Consider the following 19,662-nt stretch of genomic DNA (forward strand, 5'->3'; position numbering starts at 1 on the left):
TTTACAGGAGGATTAACGAGGTGAACAAAATAGATGTGTTTACTTTGGTGCCTCTTCAGGGCCTCTGATATGTATTTATTCAAATTAAATCATCTGAAAAAATTGTTTTAGGACAGCGTGGAATAATGTTTTGTTTTCTACAAAAAATTCAATTCAATTGGCTCAAATCTCAAAATGACATCTACTCAATCTCCCTCAGTAAAAATCTATACATAAAGATGCACATATTTTTTTCCTTTCACAAGTTAAACTACCGGACACAAGATGTTCCCTGACCAGGTCTATTCTCAGTGTTTGTGCTTAGATAGTTTCTACATCACTCTAAGCTTAATATTGTCTAGCGGTGTCGGCTGAGACTCATCAACATAAATGACATAGATGATAACAGCAACCCGTTCACGACAACAATGGCCACGACCACTGATTCCCTAGTTTGGGGTTCTGCTTACCGAGTTGAGTTTCTGTGACTTTAGAATGATCAGGTAACCAGCTCTTTGTGCAGCAGCGGTGGTTTAGCTTTAGGGTTCTGTGGACTGCAATCGGTCTTAACTTTCGGCAGCTCAATTACTGCAGGTCTCTTTTATAGTTTTCAGAAAGAAAGCAGCCACCGGCAACACCACAGAACAAACAAAGAGCCTATTAGATTAGGTAAGAGACGGGCACTGCACCAGTTTCATTAACTCAGATTAAAGGCGAGCACAGACAAACTTCCATCCATCAGCAGATGAAGGTAAGAACAACCTTCTAGTGTCCAACTCTCAAGGTTTCATACATGTACATCATTCTGCACAGTGAAGGTCAAACCTCCAAGATCAGTAGCAATAAGCAAAACAAATTATTTTAAGTCGAAGTGGACTATCAAGAAAAACCAAACCCCCTCACTCTCCCGTGACATGAGATCAAGTACAATTCATTGTGTGCTGTGTCCTCAGGTCTGTTTTATTCTTCATCTTGCTTGTGTCCATCTCAGCAGCTGGAACAGAGTCAAGTTAAAAACAGGCGGCCACTGTTTTTCTCTTGACTTGCCCTCTTGATAAGAAAAGGTGGCAGCGCAGCGGATCAATGCTCAGAATTGCTGCCTCGCAGCAAGAAAGTTTTTTGCGCCAGAGTGTTGGTTTTCCTTTTCCTTGTGTTTGTGAGTTCTCTTTTTCTCTAGTTCTTACAGTTTCCAACCACCGTGGCATGCCAGGTCAATACATTTCTATTAGGTGTGACTGTGTGATTGTCTGTGTTTGTTAACTTTGCAACAGACCAGTGATCTGTCAGGGGTTTTTCTTTGTTCTCAGGAAATACTTGAGCTCAGGCTTTCATGACATAGGAATGAACGTGTGAAGAGTACATACTGTATGTTCGCTATGTGGTGTAAACTGGGATATCATTCCAATTCTCTGCTCGACCTTCATGGTAGGGGGAATTATTTATCCATACTGTTAGAACATGGACATCGTGTAACATTAAGTAAAAATAAATACGCCTGCACACAATCTTTTTTGCTCTCATTCTTTGCCGCGTTCGGTAGGAAACATTGAGTAAAACATCCGCGTGTGGTTTGTAAAGTCAGTTGTCAGAGGCGCAACCAAAACCCTTTCCCAAAATCCTGACCCTGGCATTATGTCTGTGCAGTCCAGGAACATGTCAAGCCACTGAAACATTCTTGTTTTGGATACAGCTTAGTGGAAGTAAAGTGGGCCTATCCACAGCACCGTTCTCTGGGCTGTTGCAATGTATGCGCCGACTCTTACCCGAGGTATGCAATTATGGAGATTCCACGGATTCTAACATAACTCATACTTCTTCTCACACCGCACAAAAATAAATAGTGTAGAAGTGCACATGTGGCATGAGACTTCAGGGCATTGTTTGAGGTTAAGTTTAACAATACCCCGGGTTAGAGGTGGATTCATGTTAGACCATGAAAATTGAAGCCTGACAAACTCTAAATATACCTTTAAATCACACTTTCTGCTGCACTTAACGGGTTTAAAGGTTAAATAGGGAACCATTCTTCATTTTATATGGCTGAAATGACTATGTTGTGTATTTTTGCTGACTTGCGCTTTTAGACTATAAAAAAACAATCCCGCCAAGGTTAAAAACCCAGAAAAGTCCTAGATTTTCTTCACGATAACAGGTAATTGTAATTCAGTTGCCTCTTAATTGCCTCATATCTGCTTTACCTGTGGTTTAGTCCATCTTTGCTGTATCTTCTGGGGCAAATGACGGGTTTTGCCGTGTTTGTGTTGGTCATTTGAAAGGGATCATGATTATTTCCTGCATTTACCTGAATACAAATTTGATAAATCACCTCATCTATCAGGTAGATTTTCATCTGGAAATATGGTGAAGACAACAACTCCCATGATCCAACACTGTTTCACAATGTCATCAAACTAGGTTTTTAGTTATGTTTTGATTGAGAGAACCCTATCAGTATCGCGTAAGCTTAAGTGAGTAGTTTTGTGTGCAACCTAAAAACTTCATGGATTTACTTGGAAAACTCAGATGCAGAATCAGAGATGTTTTTTAGAGGTTGAAATCACGATCACTTACATTTTTCAAATGAACCACCTTTCTAAAAGTAACATCCATTTTAAGTATGATATTCTGGTGTGCTAACAAGGCTGTGGCAGGACAACACATGCAGATGTTCTCCATTCAACAAAGGACTGAAGACACTCGTATATTTACAGCTGCACTGTTCCTTCCCTCACAGCAGTGGTATGTTCTGCTTTTTTCCCCCCAAGCATTGAACATTGTGTCTCAAAAGACCAACATGCTGAGGGTTTGTTGCCTGTCAGGGAAATGAGGGAGCTTGGGTGGAGCTGATATACGGGACAGAGACGGTTGCCAGGAATTGAGATCCTGTGACTTCCTATGATTTCTCTCTCTCAAATCTGCTACAGTATTCTGGAAAAAAGAAACCTGCAGGTACAAGAGATTTTATTAGTTTTTTACGCACGTGGTACAGGGATTAATGTTCTATGATTCTCAGTTAAATTAGTTTCTAACATTGAATCAATACTCAGAAAGAGCCCTGAGCTCAATCAACGCTTTATTTTCCAGCAGAAGATCAGTGTTCAGGTCCAGTGAAATGCAGTTAGGCTCTTTCAAGCTTTCCATCAAGCTTGGTCTCTGTCACGATTCGGTGCTTCTACACTAGATAAAGCATTTTCTTGGTAGAACTCTGTATCCCTCGCTTTCTACTACAATAGATGGCGTCAGGTTGGTTGCAATGATGTTGCCAAAAGGAGCAGGAAGAGGATATAAACTGCTTTCTGCAGTGTTGTTTGATCACGTTGCAGTTTTACCAATGTGGCCTTTTCCTTTGTCGTGTCATGGTAGCGGTGGCGATGACTTCTTGTTCACGTTGGCTGTGTTTTCAGTTGTGTCGAGCATTGTTGTCTACCACAACTAACAGATGGTCTTTTTCTGTCTTCTCAGCAACTCTTTCATTGAAATACTGCCACACCTATAAGTCCAGGGTTTATCTATCTCATTATATAGCATCACCTCCCGCTGGTACAATTTTTAACAAGTGCAGGAGACAGTTTTGTATAATAAAGTGGTGGCTGCACATTCTGAAGTACAAATTATTGAAAAAGTGGAAAAGAGAGACAATGGAAGGCTGTTTTTTATTTTGTGCTGTTATCATAATGGTAAAAATATAGGGGATCTGATACAACAAGTCCACATACTGATGATTTTATGATAAATTTACATTATAATATATTACATTTCAATGCATTTCCCATCCTTCCTTTAGAAGAGCTGCTGCATACAGCACTTCTACACTTGTTATCTAAACAGAACAGTTATAGAGAGATTATACTCCCTGAATACTAATTATAACAAGAGACGGCAGCGATCAGTAGTATACCTTCAAATCCCAAGTCAGAGGAAGCTCCTGCATTATTTATGCGGTTAATAAATGATCTGAATTTAGATTAGTGTTTGGTCTGTCTTCCTCACGTCAGTGCAATTAGTGTAACTTTAAATTAATTATTATTTATATCAAATCAAAAGGTATCCTAGCAGACCTGCATAATAGTATTAAGCTGTAGCTTTATATATTACATTATTGCTGTTAATGGAGTAGTTAGTGTAACTGACAGGCAGACACGTGTTTGTGTTTGTGCTGCACAGGAATGTAGAGGGATGATGAAAGTACGCACAAAGTCATGTGCACATCTGCATTTGAAATTCAGATGTGGAGAAATGCAGGATTTTATTCTCTTGGAGTGGGCTTGTTGAGGCTAGTAGCAGTATTAGATTTTGACGATCACGATAAGCTGTAGAGTCATCTTTCTCAAAAACTGAGTCTTTTCACGTTTGTTTTCAACTGAAACAACTCGCTCTCTCTCAATCATCTGTTAGATTCTCCGACAGATGTGTGTTGCTCTGGATGGTGAAGGGGGAGAGGTGAGACACTCCTGCGGTTAAATCAGGGGACTGGGATCTGTACAAGCACGTTACTACAATCCAAAGTTTTGATGTGAGATGACTTTGAAAGGTTTGAGGACTTATGATGAGAGGGCAGTAGGAAGTCATGTGACGTGGTGTATCTGTGCTGGGAGGAGATAGGTGGGTGGATGCAATGGTCAACAAAAAGGAGAGTGCCGCTTGTTTCCCATGAGAAACTGATAAGTCATCATTGTCCCTCTTTATCCACGACCAACCCGCAACCTTGACCACATGTTTATTATTGTAACCATGACGACAGATGTCCTCTCAACCTAAGGATGGGCTCTTTTTACAACCCGAACCGCATTTGTTTCCTAAACCGTACCAAGTAGGTTTGGTGCCTAATCCTTACTAAACTGTAGACTTTCCACAACCTCAACCACATGTTTATTATTGTTTCCATGGTCAGGAACTCCCTGGACACACCTGATGTTGGGACTCTCCCAGAGTTCATATTATTTGTACCATAACAACAAAGGTCTGATATGCCCGCTGCTATATTAGGGTATAGAGACAAGCCCTCTATGGTTAGAAGATGGTCAGGATTATTGTGCTGGTTTCCTTGAGCTACTGGCAGATACTAATGGTACACAGTTAATTCCCCAGTGTAAAATATGCAGTGTTGAAGTTTGTGGACTTTTACAGAGATAATTCAACAACAGCCAGAGTAAGATGCCCCATTAGCCCCCAAGAAAATATAAAATGATATATTTTTTAAAGCGTATACAAAATTACTCTCTTGGTGTAAACTATGCCATTACAAAGTAAGAGGTATTTGTGCTTTTTCCAAATTGTGATGGGACATAATTAGTAAGCACCACTGACTAGCTCTGGCGTAAATGCTTCTTAAAATCAGCACTTTATTGGGTTTCATTATCTGGTATTGAAGAACTGAGTTTCTAAATGTGCATTTTTAATTTGTGATCACACACTTATACACACCTAGGCTACAGCCACCAATGCAAAGCGGCTCTCAGTCACTCGCTGTCCACATCTTACAAAGCCTCGCTGCATCACAGGGCAGGTACAAGTCCAACGTGCGCTGGAAAGCAATGTGATGCTGGAGAGCGGGAGATGGAACCTGTATTTTACCTCACCTGAGTCGGGACACACAGTGATAGAGCATGAATACTGAACACGATGGGAACAGCACCGGGGCAATAATGTCTGTTCGGCATCTGGCACAGAATTTACAGGTTACATTTATGTCAGAAAGGCAGTTTATGAAGAGTGAAAAGTCTCAACTACTGAGAGACAGAAACAAACTGTGCATGTAAAATAATGGTGAGAGATCCCCCTCTTCATCACACATCCATCACCGTGTGTCAGGAGGCATAATTCAATAATGCATCTGACGAACATGAAGAGAGACGTAGCTTAGAGAGACACATCTCAATCTTGTATGTTGGCTAAGATAACTCAATATAAATAATATATTTTGTATCACAGCTATAAAGTGCAGCATAGCTCCATCGCATTGGTCCCATTGTGAAATTAAGACGTCAAGCTAAAAGGTGCAAAACACAGAACACTCTGAATACTTAATCCGCTGTTCACTGTTTTCATTCTCCAGTTAACACTTAATAATGTTATCAAGAAGACGGCCAGAGCAGGCACACTTCTGCTAAAGGCTAATTTATGCTGTCTTTACTTACAAAAATAAATATACCCCTTTTAAATGATGTCGCCTTAACTGACATCATGTAATTCTGGGCTTCCTTCACATTTCCGTACACGTATCTAACATTGAGCTGAACTTGAGCCTTAACAGGGTTAAAGAAAGAGAAGTAAATTTATACAAAGTCATTGATGCTCTGAGACAAATATTTAATGCATGTGTGTGTCAAAATCATTCACACATTTGACATCTTTAACATTGCCAGATCCTACACTCCAAGATGGAGTCCGCTTCACAAAGTGAGTTGTGGGTCATATTTGTCCAATGGGTCTAAGAACTACATTTAAGAAAGCTCTCAGGGGTCGAGTTAGGAAAAACGTGTTCCAAAGCAAAAGTGAAAAATAAGACCAAACTATAAATCGTCTCAAATTTTGCCTAAAGCAAAGATTCATCTTTAAAAGTAGCTTTTTTGATGGCCAGGTGCAATGATTTACCACAAACTGTCCATTATTAAAAAAAATCATTACATGTAATCAGTATATTGTATTCTTTGATGCTGCCAACAGTGGATGAAGTTAAATTACTGTGGAATCTGGGCATGTAAATCTGTGCTGCAGCATCAGAGAAAGCATATGGTGAGTACAGTCACCTATTGATAATTGCAAGGAAAAAGATGCAAGGAATATATAAACAAACTTTTGTGGCAGATAATAAATCATTTTTAAATAAAAAATGTCCATGAGTATCTCAAAGCTGTATTCAAGCCTCTTTCATTGTTCTACTCTTTGATAAATATAGGAGCTGGGTCTCTGTGGGTTTTGCTCAGTTGTCAGTTCCTAAAGTCATAACATATTTCATCTCCATGTTAAAGCTGCAAATGCTATTCATACTCAATCCATATGATTTACTATGCACGGTCAACTATGATCTGCTGTTTGGTGGATGTCCTTTCTTTTGATGATGAATGATGAGAAACTGGGTCATATGTTTCTATTGAATGTGTGCAAGTAGAATGCAGTCAGCTTTAATTTGTGTTCTGTTATTTTGTTATTCTTAAAATCTCTTTTGAATCAACATTAGTATGGATACAGACACTCTGGGTAATCAATATTAGATACAGCAGTTTCTCAAAACCTTTTAAATTATTCCTGTGAGATGTTTGTAGGTGCACCCACACGGGCTGCTGAATTTATTTTAACACGTTGATCAATGTTATAGCAGAAAATGGGAAAAGTCAGCAATGCACTATTAAAGGATTAAGTTTTATTTGAAGCTAAGTTTGTTGAATTTACACATTAATGTTGAAGCTGCTTCTAATATCCATTAAAGTTAGGAGCCATTATCATAACTGTATATTTATTCTGGATAAGAAATGGATACACTGTATATAAAAACTTTGTAGTCTCTCAAATGACTGAGAGAATACAAGTTTATGAAAAAATGACTCTATTTTTAACATCAGTAAACCTCTTCATTTAGAGTTTATGTTACACTCTATATATGATGGTCCCATTTAAAGTTGAATAGACAATAAAGCATTGTGTGCATTGGGTTCTCGATAAAGTCTCCTCATTAAAAACCAAAATGGCGCTGTTTGGTCTTCAAGACTTCAAAACGTCTGTTCACAAACCAGTGGGTTGACTGCAAGCCCACATACAGGCCTCCGAGATGTAAAGACCAGCTGATTGGAATTAATCAGCCTCATGTTGTGGTCAGATCTCATTAAAAGGTTAACGCACGGTTTAAAGCAAACCTGGCAAAAAGCCACAGACAACCCACTCTCTGGAATGTAGTAAAGCTTACCTTAATTCACGTATACTCCAAGAAATGCACAAATACAGCTTTCACATCTACCCTACAAGTACGTTTATGTGTTAACAGTGTTTCAGGAGTTGTAGACAAACAAATTAAGTGCAGACACAACGACAAATCGGAAAACCCTACAAATCAAAACAACTACTTATTTGCTGTTAGGGTTAGGGTTTCTTTTCTTTCTGTTTCTTTGTTGTTGAACTTTTTGATTCATTATATTTTATGTCATTTACTTTTAGGTTTTGTGCTTCTGGGCCACCATAGATTTTGTAGTTGATACATGTTAATAAACTCTAAAGGTTTGTTAAACTGAGGCAAATAAAGATGGAGGAGAGCGAATTTGAACGTGGTGTATTTAAAAAAAGGTATTTTGTAATAGCTCAGATAAAGAATTTCAGTTTTTTCATCCACGATCATCATGACAATAAACTCAACTAGTTCATTTCATTTATCAAAGGCCAACAGCAGCCACAGCGCTAATACCTCGGCCCTTCCACACGTCGTCCCTTCTTCCTCAGCGACTCACGCCGGTGCCATAAAGGCACTGCTACTTTTCATATCTGTCAATGCATTAATGAGGCACATTGGCCCCATTACACTCTAGGCTGCCTGCCTCTCGGGGGAACGAGGGCAGCAGGGAGAGCCTGGGCCTGCCAATGATTGCTCTGTTCTCCACAGAGCATAGCTTCCCTTTAATCATCTCCCCTTTTCAAACTTCTGCTGTTGTAGCCTCGGGCAAATCACAAGCGCACACTCACCACGGTTTCATCAATATTCTGTCACTTTTTCCTCACAGTGCGATCATTGTGTGATAAATTTTACTCACCATGATAAACCACATCACCTAAACTTGTAGTTACCATGGGACTGGGGGAAATGGTTTGTGGCCCACTAGGGTCCACTGGATATGACCTACAGTGCTGTACACAGATGGTATATGTAAATGCATCATGAGATACACAACATACAGGGATTTATTAAAAGACTTGATCATGTTGTGTGAAATATAGATACAAACTTTAGTTGTTAGAGGCGCGGTTTGGCTGAATGACTTCTGAGTCACATGTATGATGAATCATATTTTTATAGTTAAGATAGATATCATATTCAGTTTGATGTTTCTATTTATTCATTCTTATCAACACCAAATCTTTTGGTTGGTAATGTCTTCTATCGACGCCATTTCTGCTATTTTTGGAATAAGCGTTTTCTTTTCTTTCTTTTTTTTTGTTTTTCAAGATACATAGAGATCCACCGTCACAGTAAATTAACGATTATGAAGACTGTTGAGAAGTTGACAGTAAAGTTACGTCTCCCGGGTGTCACAGAAGTGAACGATTCAACCCAGTATTCAACTTTCTCTCACTGAAGTGCGGAATCAAAGATAAAACATATTCCGACAGTGTGGCAGCAAATCAAATATAATGCGTTGTGCAATTACATCAACACACTGTACAGTGTTTTTTAACAGGAGCAGTTGGTTCTTAAATGGGACATATTATGAAAATTCCACTTTTGTAGTGCTTCTACACGTTCATTTGGGTATCTAGCATGTCTACCGTCCCAAAAACTCTGGAAAAAAACAACTCCCGCGATTTGTTGTGGTTCCTCTATGTCAGAAACGATACGCTAGACGGCGTAGAATGGGATTACGACCCGATCCGACGTCAGACTCTCGCAACACGGCCCGGCTCCACCAGAGCCAAGCTTCGGCCCACTTGACTCTGGTTCAAAACGATATGGTTGCAAGATTGTATCTTCGTCTCCACTAGCCATATTTTCTACAGAGGTAATGGATAGCTAAAAATCTGGGCGCTTGTATCACATGAAGGAGGGAGGGAGGGGGGGGGCTGCTTTAGACAGGGTAAAAAGGGTGCTGTTTTAAATGATCCTTGTGGTATTTCGACCAAAATATGTTTCAGACATTTCATTAAGACCCCAATGAACCATATCAACTGCGGTAAAATGGGAATAATATGTCTCCTTTAAAGTATATGTAGCATTAAAAAGTGATTAGTGATTTTTTTTTTAATTGTTTCTCAGTTTCTGTTCTGCTTTTGAAACCCAAGCTGCAATATCAAAAAAAAAATGTAAAAAACTGCCAATTTTGAACAACAATAAAAATTCACTCTATGTCAAGTATCTACTCCCAGATAGCAGCGTAATAACAATCTCAGTGTTGTCACTGACAGCGCTGTCACCGGGAGATGTTCGAAAGATTTATGCGCCGCTCCGGCTGAGGTCTTTGTCGCGATGTCCACAGTAAATCACGCTGTAATATTCTGCAGTGGCAGATTTATGCTGCGACATAATCAGTCGTAATCAAGGGAAACAAGGAGGGTGGCTTCAGCCGAGAGTGTTCGAGAGTTCAATGGCCCACAAAGCGATGCCAAAAATGGCTTTATAATGAACGCATGGCGTGTGGCCCCGGCTGCGGAGGACAAAAAAACAGCACTGCAACTGTCCCAGCAAACCATGTGCAGTTTGCAAGTGGTTAGTGAGCTGGTTTCTGACCATGATTTGCTTTTGGTGTGTCCCTTTCCCGTCTGTGTGTGAGAGCTGCAGCACAAAAATGTCTTCCCAGTCTCATCTATTGTGAAGGCGCAGAGGGGAAACATTTGCTCTCGCCCTCTGTTGATGGATATTGATTGGATGAGAACACACCACATCTATATGCACTCTGCTAGTCACCTGCTCTGAGCAACAACTGCCAGTCACCTTTACAGACAAGGTCAGAGGGAGACGTGACAAAGTGGAGACAAGTGCCATTCAAAACATTAGCACTGATGTGATTCACTGGGTTTGCTTAGGGCTAGCCAATATAATTTTCAATTTCTTTTATACGCCAGACGGCAGGTCTCGGTTGAGAGAATCTGCCATTTATGGACAGACCTGAACCAATGAGGAGTGCTTTATGACGTGTTAGACACCGGATTAAGTAGCTGTGTCCGAGGGATCTACACCCGCCGGGCCTCTGCCCCCTGATACTCGACACTGCGGCAGTTGAGCTTTTGGCTACGTTAGCGCTCCCACACTTGGACGGGGGAGCGCATTAGTTTTTAGGACTGGCTCGCTCAACAATATAACTCGGAACGAGAATGTGATGAAGAGGCAGAGTTATTCTGACTGCGGCCTTCCTGCTTGTGAGAAAGTATTCGGTCTGTCCCCAAAGTGGTCACTGGTCAGGGGAGAGACTCTCGGCACGGCCAAGGCTGACTCCCTGACCTCTGTAATTGAGATGCAGGAAGAACACTGCATTCGTATCAAATGAAAAACTATTTTAACGCAGACTGGGGGCAGCAGTTGCCAGGGAAAATAAGTCGATCGAGGAGTTGTCTGCTCCTTGTGGTTTGGTGGTAAGACCTGCTGCCGAGTCTATGATTAGCCCCAACATGCACTAATTTAGCAGAGACTTCCACCAGAGGGATAAGAGCAGCCATTACAGGCCCCAGATAGGAGCTGGAAATATGATAATTGTTGTTTTACAGGATAGAGGTGTTTTAACTATCAGAGACAGAATCCCCAATATTTTCTTTTCTGGTTTTTGAGAGGGAAAGGGAGATTTAGCAGCTGACAGAGGAGCCGGGGGGAGAGACTGAGCGCTGTAGCTCAGCTCTGGCAGCGCTGCAAGCATGATTTGTGTGTTTTTCTCACAGCAAAACTTAGATAGAAAGTCTGGCCACACACACACGATTTCCATTTCTTTATTTTTTATGACTGAAAGGCAGATAGAACACGGGGGCATCCTCCCACAGGCGGATAAGAGCTCAGGCCCCTCGCATCACGCTGTTGCCAGGAGAGCGACTGCAGCTTCAAAGCCAGCGACACGTCAGCTTTTGATCTGAGATATAGGCGTGGGCATCTGCGAACCACTGGTCAAAGTACAGCTTGCAACGCAAAATATCCAGAGCGGAAAGGTGGCCCGCACGCAGCTGCCACCCCTGTTAACATGCATGAAGAAGAAAAGAGAAAAAAGTCATGACCCGGAGCTGCCTGTGTTTGTCCTCTGCTACACACGCACACAGAAACATGACGGAGGGTAAACAGTGTAAGAAATACTTTGAGTGTCTGCAAACACGCAGGTTTTAAGCCTGCGAGCACCGTTGTAGTTCGGGGTTTTTTGGGGGCATAATTATTCCATGTCAACATACATGTTTGTTCATTCAAATAAGCCTTTTAACAGTGAGTAAACACTGTCTTTTTTTTATAGGTGGGTTTCATTTGCGGTGAAAACGAGAACAAAGACAAGATTATAACTGAGCCATGTGAGCTGTAATACATCAGAGGCTACTTCACCGTGCTGAATTAATCTCCTGTATTGTGTTTTACGTCCTGTTTCCCTGTTCCCGACGAGAGATGTGTGGAGGAATTAGGAGCAACTGTGCCCTGCAATTCATTTAGATCGTGATTCTCAGGATGTTTAAAGTGAAGACGTGGCGAAAGGGTGGAGGAGTCCCGAGATGACTAAGCGTATATATATCACAGAGCGCCGAGAGAGACCAGAGGCTTTATTCACAGAGCTCATCCGAGTCCAGTCCGAGATCGCGGGGGTCGGCTGTGGCCATGAAACCTTCACTTTCACTTAGGACTGAGGTAAGGGAGAGAAAGGCCAAAGAGGGAGGAGAGGAGAGGAGGCAGAGAGAGAAAGAAACACAATGAGGTAAAATATGGTTCGTTAGGACAAGCAGGGACACAAAGGACAAAAGAGAAAAGAACATGGCTCAAGAGGAAAAAGAGAGAGAAGGCCCAAGTTCACCTCATACTGCAGGTTTCTCTCGCCAAGGTTTCGATGAATAATCTATCTGCCTAAACTCGAGCGTCTTTAACGCCTGGTTGGTGAAACTTCCTGATCGATATTGTCATGCAATCCCATGTAAAATCCAGCAATGTATCGATTCTATACTAAAAACTGTTGTTTGTGCAGCTAAAGCCTGACACAGCTCATTACCTCCGACATGCAAGGAGGATATGTTTTCCCCTGCGTTTGTTTGTTTGCCGGATTACGCAAAAAAACACCGAGCGGATCAGCACAAGACTTGGTAGAAGGATGTGGAAGGATCAGGAAAGAACCCATACATTTAGATGCAGGGCATTTTTCAGCATTATACTTCATGGATCTTGATGAAAAGAAATCAGACTTGTTTAAGGGACTGATATCTTTGACTGTGTGCAATTCAAAATAAAGATCCAAATGAAATATGGATCTATAGTGAATTAAAATGTGGTTTGATATGCGGACTGTTCTGCCTTGGCAGATTAATGCTGGTGCCATTCTAGTTTCAAATGCAGTTCTACAAACCCACTGTACATTTCCTACCCAGCACCAGGCATAGTTAGCAACTAGTATATTTTTCTCAAGAGTTGGTGGTGACATAAAATGGAGCAAAAAGTTTAGTGTCTAAATTAAGTAGATACATATATATATTAGTGTTGACGTACAAGGTGCTTGCTACTGAGTTCAGTTTTAGTTCTTATATGCCGCAGATCAGTATAGAACCTCATTGTTGCCATGTTCTCCTTCACCACTATAAACTTGGCCAATTTATAATGGATTATTTTGAAAAAAGCCCACATACAGCACCCTGCTGCTTTAAATACCTATTAGAGCGTTAAATGTGGAATAATTCCCTAGTGAAAATAGTACCCGACAATTACACACGTTACTTCTGTTTGTGTCCAACATTTTTACTCTATACTTTGAAGCCATTTGTTTGAGACAAATATATAAAATCTGAATCAACTTTTGTCATGAGTCTACCCCGGCTTCTCCTATGAACTATTTTCCGGTCCCAATTATCGGCTCATGGACTTTTAGCTTAGCTCTCCTTTGTGTTTGGTTGTTCTTTTATTCAGTGTTCTCCGCTTCCTGTTTCTTTTGAAATGTTGGCTCATGTGTTTGGGTCCTCCTGCTGTCCACATCTTTACATTCACGAGCATTTGCAATGTGTTTATTCCTTAATGTGAATATCTAACGGTACTTTGTCTGTTTTTATAAATAGATAAAACCACTTATTTAGATACCCTACTGCCTGGGAGACTGTGAACCGTCATAACCTTGAATGTAAAGCAGAATATTCTGGTTCTTTCTTAGGCATATGTAAGCACACGTTTTCAATAAAGTGTAAGGTCATTATCAACATTATGCCTTTAAGAAACATAGAATATGGATGATGTGATGCATAAAACAGGACAGAGATCAACGCCACACACTCCCCTGTAGGATGAGCCCCCATCATCACACATAGCCTACACAACAATGAACCCTGATGTGACAGGAAAATTGATAATACAATTACAATATAATACAATGAAAATATCATCAATTACAGAGTAATGTCAGTGTAATTAGATGGAAAGAAAGAAAAAGGGAAATCATGTTTTATAAAAGACACATTAAAAGTTGAATTGAGGGTAATGATCTAATTATATCCAATTTGACAACCTAAAATGAGGTGTTTTTTCTGCAAGGCTTTAAATTCCCTATTTAACTATAAATGTTTCATAAATGGATATAATCTATTAAATGTTAATATATAAAGGCAAAGTAAGAAGGCGGGCTTGTAACGAGTTTTTGGTATCATTTTATCAACAAATAATTGTGTGTGTGTTTATGTGTGTGTGTGTGGGGGTGTCTGTGTGTGTGTGTGTGTGTGTGTGTGTGTGTGTGTGAGCGTGTTTGTGAGTGTGTGTGTGAGCGTGTGTGAGAGAGAGAAAGGCAAAGAAAGTAAAATTTATCTGTCAGATTTAAAACATCAGTTCTCGTCAGTGACAGTGTGCGGTGAGAACAAATACATGTCTGTCTTTTTGAAACCTTGTTTTGTAATCTTTTCTATTTTGTTTGTTGGAGTTATTGAATTCCTTTAAATGAAAAAATAATCAGATAGTAATGATCATGGTTTCAACACCCAGTGAGAAAATGCCTCTGTCAGCGGCCGTGCATCACAAGCTAATAACTTTAATGCCACTGGGAATCAGGCAGAATGACATCCTGATGTGAGGTGACGGGGGGGCTGTGATCTTCCTCTTGATTTATAATGAGAATATCTACATTGGCAGTGATGAAGATCTTTGCTCTCTGCTTTATTGCTCTTAGTCTTGTGTCTTTCATTCATCTGTTTCCATGGCAAGTCCTCCCCTCTCTGTGAGACCACATGAAGGCACCACGATGTGAAAGAAGCATTAATAGCAAAACATAATTGGTCTCTATTTGAAATGTTGGTTCTCTCTTTTATTTGCTTTCTGCATTTTCTCTCCAGTTGCTGTCAGCGGCTCTCTTTCTCGAAGACATAGTGCCATCTAGTGTGCGTTGTGGCAGGTTGCATGCTGGGGTGGCTTGTTGCAGTCATATTATTTATTCATAGGCAATGCGCAACAAAGTGAGAGGTCGAGTTTTCCCAGAAGCAAATTCATTATCGTGTGAAAGGGTTTATCCTTTTTTCTTTTTTTACTCTTGTAAGCATCGGACATTTAAGGTATTAGAATCACAATGTACTTTTAATGTGTTTAATGAGTTTTATGCATCTGCCAATACTTGTTTGTTGAGGCTCTTTGGGTCAATACATCTCATTGAGAAAATAACCTGAGAATGTGAACTGTTTACATATTTTCTTCTACATGAAACTACATGGTGGCAGCATGTTTAATATAGGTGACAATATGAAAATGTGAGTTTGTCATTCCAGGTGTAATTCACTCATTCTCACTGGCCTGTTTTTTTTGGCTGGCAGACCCCACGAAAAACTGTGAATCCCTCACTTGATAAACTAAACTTAATGTGTGAGCTTTAGTCAAACATTGCCAGTCAATCTCTGGCATTGAGCGCAGACCTGACCCTCTGGGCAGTATCAGAGCTGCTGAAGTGCTTTGGCATCAGTGTGACAGGATTAACACATCAAAAGCACTGTCGGGGCCTACAGCAGCGTCACACACTCACTACAGCACCTTTCATGTTCTGCTCAGGTTCACCACAATTTCACGTAAGCCAACAGCAAGTCAGACGGAAAAAATAATGGGTCAACCCGCCGTTATCAGGCTTCCCCCTCAGCTCCAGTGAAATATGTCAAATTCTGTGTGTTTGATGAAAGATTGGAGTTCAACAGGCTCTAGTCGGGAAGCGATATCTGCCTGTGTCACATGGCCGGGATGCAAAGGCTCGTTTAAGTCTGACATTCAGGCTGAAATCGCTGCTGCTGTACTTTGGTCCCGGACTTTTCTCAATGCAAAGCTTCACAGTCATCACGGAGAGGAAAATTCTATCCAGTGAAAGTCAGGGGTTAAGATGTGTCAGAGTTAACTCCCATGATTTAAAACCTTTTTGATAATATAAGTTAAGAAGTGAGAGTGGGGAGAAGAAATAATGAATTTACACATAATTCATTTTATGAGTAAAGAAAATGAAATCTGGTAAATTCAAACCTTTCATATACTTTCTTTCATTGCCTGTAATTTCTTTCATATTCTTTTACAAGGGTAAATCGTAATGAGGAATAGCTGTAAGGGCATCGAGGTTTCAAGCGTAAATAAAGTCAAGTGTGTGTGGGAGGTTTTTATCTCATTTTAAAAGAAAATGCATTGATCGGAAATGTGTGTTATGTTTTGTAATTTATTGCATTACTCAATAAAAATAACATCTTATTAAACATGCATCCAATTCATATTTCACTTTAAGACAATATTATAAATATGAGCTTAAACACAACTTCAAAATAGTTTCTCTCTGTGCCTGTAGACTTGTTTATACAATGAGTCATCTCTTCTCTTTCCCATGTAATGACCCCGGTCTTTGCCTAGGTGGTTGACATAAAAGAGAAGTTGAAGCTGTCCAAGAAATTTTGGTCCGACCTGCCCGAGGCGATGTGCGTGGAGGACAGAGTGACCGCCGGAAATGCCAGCGATGAGGAGTGCTGGAATGGACACGCCAAGGGCAGGTGAGGGCACCGGGGCTCTGGGGGCTGACGCAGGCTTGAACAAAAGGTTGTTAAGAAGCCCAAAGTCTGCTCAGCCCGCCCATTGTTAATCAGTCTAATCCTAGAATTAGGGAAACCAGATTATTTACTTTCTCTGTCTTAAACTCAGCCCAGCAAGTGCTTTGCATAACTGTGATTCTGAAAAAGTAGAGCGTTGATCATTTCAGTCCTATTTTGCTTTAACGCTATTAGGATTTTTTTGCTGGAGTCATTCTGTCGAACAGTTTTTTCATTCTTCCTTAAAATGTGCTACCAGCGTGGTGTTTCCTCAATTAATCTGATTAATTTTCAAGGCAAATATTTGCCCAAGTAAATGCCTAAAGCCATAAAGTGATGTGAGCTACTTGTATGTGTTGTTTCAACCGTGTGATTCCAAGCTGTTCAGCATTCAAATTCTTAAAATAACCCCTATTACTAATACTTTACTGTTGTTTATTGGTGTTCTATCTGTCAACTGCTTTAATTGGCTGTGATCAAACAGACAAATCCCTCATGGAAATGAAACAAGACCTCTTCAAAGATTTCAGAGGTCTATATTTTCCGGAGTGGCTTGGGCTTATAGGGAAAACAAATGTTGTTGTGTCAGACGGTTTGTGGAATGCCCTCACGTGACGACCTGCTGCTTATATATCAAACAAGAATGCAGGCAGCTGACATGTTTTCCCTGGAGAAACAGCTCGCAACTATGTCGGAAAACATTGCCCAACATGATCAGGTCAAATGTTCATCAGGCCCGAACTGCTTCTCCTCAAAGAGCACTTGTCAAGTGCGGCATTAGAATGAAACCTACATCTCATAGCAACACGCAAATGTTAGTGTGTTATCCTCTCTGTCATAGTTCTTCTTAGACGTAAGAGAACTCATATGATGAGGTTGTGTAGTGTTGTACATTTTTACTCACAAACAACGTCTTTCTTTTGCCTTTCCCAAGAACCTTGTAAAAAAATAGTGAAATCACTCTATTTATTGAATTCACTGTCTTTTCAAACTATCAGGTACTTCCCTGAAGTCCAAAAGGACGGACTGACCAACCAGGTGAATAACCCGGAGGTGGGCGTGGACATCACCCGCCCAGACACCTTCATCCGCCAGCAGATCATGGCTCTGAGGGTGATGACCAACAAACTGAGAAACGCCTACAACGGCAATGATATCTACTTTCAAGACTCGAGTAAGCTATTGCCATAGAGACCCATGTGACAGCGTGCACTTGTTTTTCTTTCTCTCTTTAGGCAGGAAATGTATTTTTAGTGTCGCCATCCCTGCCCTACTTGGTCAAGTAAATGCAACAGCTTGTCACTCATGTTGATAAGCTGTCCCTCTGAAATACCAACTGACCTTGACACAGCGGTAATTAGCACAAAAGTCATGAGAAAAACAAGGGCATCTTCAAGGATGTATTCTCTTATACATATTAAAATAACCATCCACATTAATCCACATTAAATAAGGTTTGGTTTAAATGTCAAATTGGGGTTTACAGAAATTGGTGTCTCATGGAGATGGCGGCTGGTGTTGTGAGTTATATTTTTTATAAAACACTGATTTGATATCACCACATACAGCCCCCTTATGAAACCACATTTAAATTCACCATATGTGTTAGGTTAGTATCTACACCAAATTGCACACAGTCATTAATATCGGTCCCGTAAACATGTCAAATTCTTTTCAACTCGAGATTCATGAATTATACTCTGAGAAATTTAGGGAAAATGTTACAAAACACCCTATTTGGAAATATTAGAGATGGTGAAAAAAGGTTCTGCCCCCTGACCTGGATTCACACAACCTTTAAATGGGTTCTTTTCTTGATCCATATCACAACATTAAAATTCGTAGTAATTTGTCCATCAGTGGACAATAAAAACGCAGACAAAAACATAACCTCTTTGGTGGACGGAGCAATGCTGACGACAGAAGTGAAATGAACCAAAGAGATTGATACTAAATAACTAACTCAATAGATTTATTGACATAAAAGATATAATCATTTGAGCCACTGTTAATATTAATATGAAAAACATTATTGTAGCTTTGCTTGTACTGTCAGATACATGTGAGCTCTCTAGCTTTGAGGTGACAGTTTCGTATTGTTGAGATCTGCTTGAATTATTGACTAATGTTACTTTGCTGTTTCATTGATGCGTGTCTGGCCTGTGTTTTGTCATGGTGCTACAGGTGATGAGGGCAGTGGCTCAGGCAGTGGCAGCGGCTGCACAGAAGTCTGCCCCACGGACATGGACGGCGCTGCCACCGAAGCCCCCCCAGTGGTGAAAGCCGACCGAAGCGGGCCCGTGGGTGACTCCGGCCCGCCTCACGCACCCTCTGTAGCCTTGCCAACCATGCTGGCCTTGTCAGCCCTGGCACTCCACCGACAATGGAGATAATGCTGGAGGAATGGGCCAAACATGAACAGCAGGGTCTTTTTTCTTTCCTTTTCTTTTTTTTGCATTTTTTTTGTATTCAAGCAGATTGGAGCTACAGTCAAGCAGACAGTATTCAGGCTGCCAGCCTCGAGGCTCGAGGAGTCTGCTCTGAAAACCAGAGCAGTCATGCATCATGATTTCCCTCTTTCCCAAAGATCATGCAGTGCCATCCTTAGACTTGATTTCATGGCATCACTTCACCATCTAACACCGATGCTGCCCCCAACTCAACAAACTCTGCTACAGAGATTGAACAAAAAAGATAAGGTGTTTCTTGCACATATGGCAGGTATTTAGTAGGTTATGTGGAAAAATGTAACACGCACTTTTGATTGTTTAGATTTTTTTAAATGCAAAAACTGTTTGTGTGTTGAAA

The 19,662-nt window shown here is 40.6% G+C and overlaps 1 protein-coding gene across 1 annotated transcript in view; it reads left to right on the forward strand.

The window, feature by feature from the left end:
• LOC133021912 (glypican-6-like) overlaps nt 1-19,247 on the forward strand; it is a 79,048-nt gene extending 59,801 nt beyond the window's left edge. The window contains exons 7-9 of the mRNA XM_061088918.1: nt 16,682-16,818; nt 17,853-18,028; nt 19,039-19,247. Coding sequence (XP_060944901.1) covers nt 16,682-16,818; nt 17,853-18,028; nt 19,039-19,247 — 522 coding nt within the window. The remainder of the gene's footprint in view (nt 1-16,681; nt 16,819-17,852; nt 18,029-19,038) is intronic.
• Nucleotides 19,248-19,662: the final 415 nt, after the last annotated feature.

This window comes from Limanda limanda, chromosome 16, assembly GCF_963576545.1.
Source record: "Limanda limanda chromosome 16, fLimLim1.1, whole genome shotgun sequence".
NCBI lineage: Eukaryota > Metazoa > Chordata > Actinopteri > Pleuronectiformes > Pleuronectidae > Limanda > Limanda limanda.